Source organism: Nelumbo nucifera, chromosome 5 (genome assembly GCF_055504915.1).
Source record: "Nelumbo nucifera cultivar China Antique chromosome 5, China Antique-T2T, whole genome shotgun sequence".
In the NCBI taxonomy this organism is placed as follows: domain Eukaryota; kingdom Viridiplantae; phylum Streptophyta; class Magnoliopsida; order Proteales; family Nelumbonaceae; genus Nelumbo; species Nelumbo nucifera.
Window position 1 is genome coordinate 31615473 of NC_142653.1, and position 7028 is coordinate 31622500.

At 37.4% G+C, this 7028-nt stretch overlaps 1 protein-coding gene across 1 annotated transcript in view; it reads left to right on the forward strand.

Annotated features, from left to right (window-relative positions):
- Positions 1 to 885: 885 nt before the first annotated feature.
- The window catches only part of LOC104599998 (very-long-chain aldehyde decarbonylase GL1-9-like), a 6339-nt gene continuing 196 nt past the window's right edge, over positions 886 to 7028 (forward strand). The window contains exons 1-2 of the mRNA XM_010262785.3: positions 886 to 1737; positions 6216 to 7028. The exon at positions 6216 to 7028 is cut by the window's right edge and continues 196 nt beyond it. Of these exons, the coding sequence (XP_010261087.1) occupies positions 1507 to 1737; positions 6216 to 6758 (774 nt within the window). The 5' untranslated portion in view covers positions 886 to 1506 and the 3' untranslated portion in view covers positions 6759 to 7028. The remainder of the gene's footprint in view (positions 1738 to 6215) is intronic.

The window sequence follows — 7028 nt, forward strand, 5'->3', positions numbered from 1 at the left end:
CTTCATGTTTACCAGCATTTCCCATAAAAAATGAGAGAAGAAGCGAGGAAGATTTGAACAAAGAAAGAAACAAAACCACGTTGGGGAAAGAACGTTGTATTGGGCAAACAGGGGCGCATATTCTCTGTCTTTTGACTCTTTTCATTTTTAACTGAACTGGGGTCCACTTTTTCAACAATCGAATTCCGGTCCACAACATCTTCCACGTGCCGTTAAAAAGTCACTTCTAAGGATGACGTGTACCAAGATGAAAATGACAGAATACACGTGGCTAATCCAGAGAGGCTGACCAGTGACCATCTTAATATTCCATTGCCACCCCAGAAAACCCCTGATGTTCATTTGTCATGTGTCGATAGAACGGAATGCTTTTGGCTTTTTACGTAAGTATTATTGTCTATTGATAAAAAAAATATTGACGATATCAAGAAGAGTTAAAATCAGCCTCCCACCGGATTGCCCCCCTAATTCCGCCGTGTATTGAGAACCCAAAAACCATGTTAATATTCCATTGCCACCCCAAAAAAACCCCTGATGTTCATTTGTCATTTGACGATACAACAGAATGCCTTTTGGCTTTTTTTTGTAAGTATTGTTGTCTATTGATAAAAAAATATCGACGATATCAAGAGGAGTTAAAAGAATCAGCCTCCCACCAGATTCTCCCCCATCCCGCCGTGTATTGTAAACATCTTCCGACGATGATATCATCATCGGAAGATGCTCCCAATACACGGCGGGATGTGCTGTGAGATGTTACGCACTCTTACGACGTCAGATTGAAATCTACTCGTTGAATCTAGACCCTTTAATAAAACGAAATTAAAATTAAAAAAAAAAAAAGAAAAATCCAGAAGAAAATAGCTGTTGCTGTTGTCTCTCTCTGACTTCTCCGATTCATTTTTTAATTTTCGGGTTCTTTGTATCATCTTCAGGACTTAAAACACTTTCGAGTTCTGAGAGGCGGAGCAGATATTTTCGTTTTATTTATTTCTTTTAATTGTTTTTTTTCAAACTTCCTATCTTCAAACCAACGGAAAACGACCGCCCCTTGTTATGATGGAAGAAACCCTAGAAATTCCTTCTTTGAATTCGCCATGGATCTCTGGTCCTGACAAGTTTGAATCTTTCTTTCTCTTCTCAGAACAACCATCGTTGTCTCACTTTTAATTCTCGACTTTACACCCAACGTGCTCTAGATCTGAATGTTTTATATGACAAACCCCTTCTGTTTTGTGGAGTTGTTTTCTCGAGCCGGAAGATCTGTAATTCGCGTGCAACTTCAATTTGGAAATTGGAATCTCAGTTGAAGTTCAACTTGAGAAGAAAGATGATCTCGGTTTCTGATTGTTGATTGAACTTTCAAGGTTTTTTGGGCTGAAAATTGTGTGCAGATTACTTCCTCTGCGATATTGAAGTGAAACGCAGCTTCAGACTTTTTGATTAGCTGGGAAATTCCGCCGTTTCTCGAGTTTTATTTTTGTTTCTCTGATTATTGAACTAAAGATGGTTTTTTGGGAAGGGTATTTGAGTGATGAAGCCATGGGTACTTTTGCGCCGATCGTAGTTTATTGGTTGTACGCTGGAATTTATCAGCTCTTGCCGCCGATGGATCAGTATCGGTTACATACCAGAAAAGAGGAAGAAGAGAAGAACTCGGTACCCCTTTCTGTGGTGATCAAGGGTGTTCTGCTGCAACAGCTCGTTCAGGCCACTGTCGCTCAGGCGCTTTTCATGGTTAGTACTTGAATTTAGTCCGTGATACCGTGTGGCGTTCATTCTTTCCTTCTTTCTTTTCATTCAATCAATTTTTTTTCTTTATTCAAAAATATCAATATCTTTTCTGTTGCATGAGAAATGACGTGAAAATACAAACTCATGGACTACATTTTTTCACATGCTAAAGAAGTCTGATACTCTGATCACAGTTCTGGCTGCCTAGCAAGTCAATGAATTGCCCTTTTCATTGCTTTCTAAAAATATGTGTGGTTTTGACTTTCATTAGACTGCCTATGGAAGAATTGGCGATTCTTTAAGCTATTTCAAACCTCTCAACTGATGGACCTGAAAACGTTTTCCTTGGAAATCCAATGGAACATTGCATAAAGTCATCTAGCCATATGATTTAAGTGGTGGAAGCCTACGATGTATATTGCTGGTCTAGAAATGTCTTGTTGTTTGAATCCAGCTGATAGGTTCATCATCGGGTGGCAACTTTTATCTCTTGCTTTTTCTGTCCTTTTTTGCCCCAAAAGTTGGGCATTGGTGTTAAATTTGGTTCTTGGCGACGTAGAAAGGTACACAATTAATTTTCAAAATTTCATTAAACTGTTAATATGAAGATCTACGTTGAGATGCGAAGTTGCTTCTTAAAGATACTTGAAGGGCCTCTCTAACACGGAACTAGGAAAAGTCAACTGTGCTACCCCTGGATTTCAAATAAGCCCTAACTCCATTATGTCTTACAGTTGCCTTCTCTACATGGATCATTTCAGGGATACTTATCTGCTTTGCAATTCCTGTATGTCTTGGTAGAAGTTTGTTACCGGAATTAATAAAAAATAATTTTAAAAACAAAATGTATTCTAGGCTATATTCTAGAGTGATTATGAGATTTGTCAAAATACACATCAAAAGTGAATATGGTTCTCTTCCAGGTGATAGACAAGTTAAAATGTAGCTAAAAAAACCAGAAAGAGCTTTTTTCTTATTCCGAAAAAAAAAAGTCTTGTTCTGCTTTTGCTTATCTATTTACCTTCTATTTTGTTTGTATTTCTGTAAGTGATGTAGCATAGAAAGAGGCTTAGCTATTTAAAATAGTCTTCCATGTTTCAGTATACAACTCTAATTCATTATTGGTTCAGACTTCAGAGACATTAAACTTTCAAGAGTATGATGGAGTCACACCACCAAGGCACAAAGTGCTAAAGAAAATTGGAGTAAACTCAATAAAACTCTGCTAAATATGGGGGGATTTAGATGCTCTATATTCATTTCTGGATAGGACTATATATGATGCTATAGATAAGTTGAATCTAATGCTGAAAATATTCTGTTTAGATGCAACAGGCATCTACCAGATGCCATTTGGAGGGATTTAGAGCATTTCTGCCATTTGGAGGGCTCTCATGACCCCTCCAACCTGTCCTTTTCTACCAGATGCACAAATCCCTTGTCTAGATCAGCATTGCTTTTATCGTGTATTGGACATTTTCTATGTGAATGTCAACTCTTGAGTTTTTTTCTTCCTTTAAAAAAGTAGAAATGTAGAATGAAGAAAAATATAGAAAAGAACTAGAAAGGGGTTAGCTTTTTCATGTGGAAGAGGTACCTTTGCTTGAATTTTGGCAGTGAACCCATGGCCCTGCCTCCAGACTTGCCATTACTAGCTTTTATGTGTGGAAGAACCCAAGCCCAAATGCTACTAATTTAACAGTCAACCTCTCAACCTAATATAGGTCTTCAACTCAAGCATACATGACCTGATTTACTTATATGTAGTCCCTATGACCCTGGGTTGTGTTAGGCTAGGTTGATTCAGCCTTAATCCCAACTATTTAGGGTTGGCTACAAGAATCCTATTCTGCCATTTTGCTTTGTCAAAAGTCATGTTTTCTGTCAAATAATAAGCCCTTAGATCATTCCTTAGTACTTCATTACATGTTTTTTGGTCTTCTGCTTTCTCCTTCTTGGTGCAGGCAAATATACTAATATACAATATATTATCGTATGCAGTTAGGTCTGCTGGGTTTGGTTTGTGATCCCCTAAACTTGCAGTATTAAGAAATTTCCTTCTTAGAAAATTTAAAGATTCATACTTTCAGTCTGATTGTTTCTTTTGGCTCAATAGAGTCTATTGATGAAATATAATTTGCTTCTTGCAGTTACTCTGGATAGAAATGCAAATTGTCAAAGTCGAGATTATATTGGTTGAATTAAGATTGGAGATATGAAAAAATAAAGGATAAAAATTCATTGTTAATCCATGAAGCATCTATAAATGCCTATATCTGGACAAATAATTGAAATGCTTCCTAAAAAGAATTGTTATGTTGCACTGGAATTTCTTCATATATATTTTCCATCCAAGCATATTGTAATCCATTTGTTTACATTTTTCTTTTTTTTTTCAATAGTTGCAATAGTGGTGAACATTGATAGTCTGGAAGCAACTTCTGACATGACAGGAAGGGTTTTTCTCAAATTTGTCCAGTTTTCCACTTCACTAATAGTGTTTTGTTATCATGAGTGCATTTATTGGTTTCATCGAACTCTGTGAAACCAATTCCATGAGAACAGGGTGGTTTAAGAAGCAAACTGGCCTGTTAGTTGGTTAACTAACAAATAAGTTTTCTACTTTATATTGCCCCCTCCTGCCTATAATGATGCTATTAATACATTTTTCAAGCCCTCTGGTTTTGTATGATTTAATTGTTTTGTTTTCTTTTTTGAAAATCTGTATTCACGCTAATATTTGGTGATATTTTCAAGGACTTTTTTATTGACAAAAGTATTCTTTTTTGTGGGGTATGTCACTTAAGGTGGAAAGGTTGTAAATTCCCTTTATACAGATTCTTAGTGTACAAAAATACTCCTTTTTGTATGATCTGTCACTTAATTGTGTTGTTGGTCTATCAAGGGTATAATTTGGGAAGAAGTAAAAATGACAAAAAGGAAAAGAAAATCTAGAGTTGAAGATTGCTTGTTTAATAGAAGTGTTACTCTTGCAAAGTCCTTGCCTGGAGGATTGCACCTAAATTGCCTTGGGAAATACTTGGCATATGGGAAAGATACATGCTTAACTGTAGTTGTTTCAATATGGAAACTTTTATATATCCTTTTTCAATATCATAACCCTAGACACCTCGGCTTTAAAACTAGTCTGTACTGCAAATGATGCCTTCTTTGTTGTTTTATGTGCATATTTCTGCACAGTAACAATTAGAATATAAGACCCCCAGGCCCCCAACCCTGACGAAGGCAGGATTGAGTTCCAGGTCTGCTGTACAATCTTCAGGAGACTTTCCCACTGAGATGGTTTTCTGACATCTAACATTTTCTAGTTCTGTCAACTTATGTTGTCCTTCAACCCTTCACTTACTATAGGTTCTTTTGTTTTTTGTCATAACTGTTGAAATTAATATGACGATTTCCAAATAATGATAAACAAAGCACCGGATAATCCTCTTTAGTTGATTGATCTATGAAAAGATAAAATTCTTGAACTCTTTATCTATGATAACACTGTATGCAACTTTATGTGTGTAAACTTCCATTTCTTTAAATGCTTAAAGAAAAAACAAATTGTTTACAGGTGTGGTTTTGGTGTTTGATGGGATCTACCGGGCAATTTGTTGTACCTCTTTGCCATCTTCACCAAAAGGCTTTATGTTTTTTTTTTTCACCTTGAACAATTCTATTCTATTCTTTGTTTTAGCACCTTCCCCACCCCCACTTCCTTCTCACATCCTTAATGCTGGTCCAACAAATAAAATGAACAAAAAGGCCATTACCTAAAACTGGTCCCAGCTATCAGGAGTCTTGGGAGGGGTGGACTAGATATGGACCTAACCTCTGGCATCTTTCACAATGTGGCCGTTCTTAGACTCATAAGGGAGTTTGCTTGATGGACTCTCTTGTTTACATTTGGGTGGTGGTACTGGAGGGTGATTTAACGAGTGGTGATTGGGGTGGATAAAAATGGAGGCTGAGACCTCAGAATGTTTCAACAATTAGAGAGGTTAGATCCTTGGCTTCTAGATGGAATACATCATTCCAATAAATCTAAAGATTAGAAAATGAGTTCGAGGATTGTCTAACTAGCTGTGGGTTACTAGGGGGACTGGTGGAGACCAATAAATCTGGAATGTTAAGTCATTTCATGTGATTTTCGAAATGTCAGTGCAGCCGTGTAGGTTGCTCCTAGATATAATATTCCAGATGTGTTGTGTAAGATGGATATGTGAATTTGTATGCTGAGTATTTTCCCCAGAAAATTTAGCTCATGGTCAGAAGTAAATCTATATGCATAAGCTTTGTTGTTGTCCTGGTGAGAAAGAATATCCCACCCGTCCCCCAAAAAAATGAAAAGAGAAAACTGTTCTGTTGCACAAAATCTTATATTAAACTATTTCAATACAACTTGAATTTCTGTATCTTCTTTGATAAACGACTTACACAAGTTGATAATGGTTGCTTTCTGGTTTTCGGTGTAGTTGACTTCAAAGGCAAGCTCACCTGGGGTCACAATTCAGCCCTCCCTTCTGGTTCAACTCATACAGATCATTGTAGCAATGTTTGTCATGGACACATGGCAGTATTTTGTTCACCGCTACATGCACCAGAACAAGTTCTTGTATCGCCATATCCACTCACAACATCATAGGTTGGTAGTTCCCTATGCAATTGGGGCCCTTTACAATCATCCACTTGAGGGTCTTCTGCTTGACACCTTTGGAGGAGCGCTTTCATTTCTGGCATCTGGAATGACTGCACGGACTGCTGTGATCTTTTTTTGCTTTGCTGTTATTAAGACAGTTGATGATCATTGTGGACTCTGGCTGCCTGGCAACATCTTCCATCTGTTCTTCCAGAACAACACTGCTTACCATGACATTCACCATCAACTGCAGGGTGCTAAATACAATTATTCGCAGCCATTCTTCCCAATATGGGATAAAGTTCTTGGAACCCACATGCCCTACGATCTTGTAAAACGCCCAGAAGGGGGTTTTGAAGCAAGGGCAGTGAAAGATTAGCGTGTTGATCATTAACCGTTTGAGTTCTAAGAATCCCATATTTACATGCTCATTGGTTGCTGTCCAGGCAGCCTTTTCTCTGCTTGATACAGAAATTCCTCATAGTGGCATCAACTATCTTCTGGCTGGTTGGAGTATTTTAGCGTTAGTTGTTGGTCATTGAATTTGGATTAGTAGAATTAGTTTGTTTCTTTGCCCTTGCTTGTCAGTGATTCTTCTTTTGTTTTCCTTCTTTTTCTTTTTTTTTTTTCTTTCCTTTTTGTGTAGTTG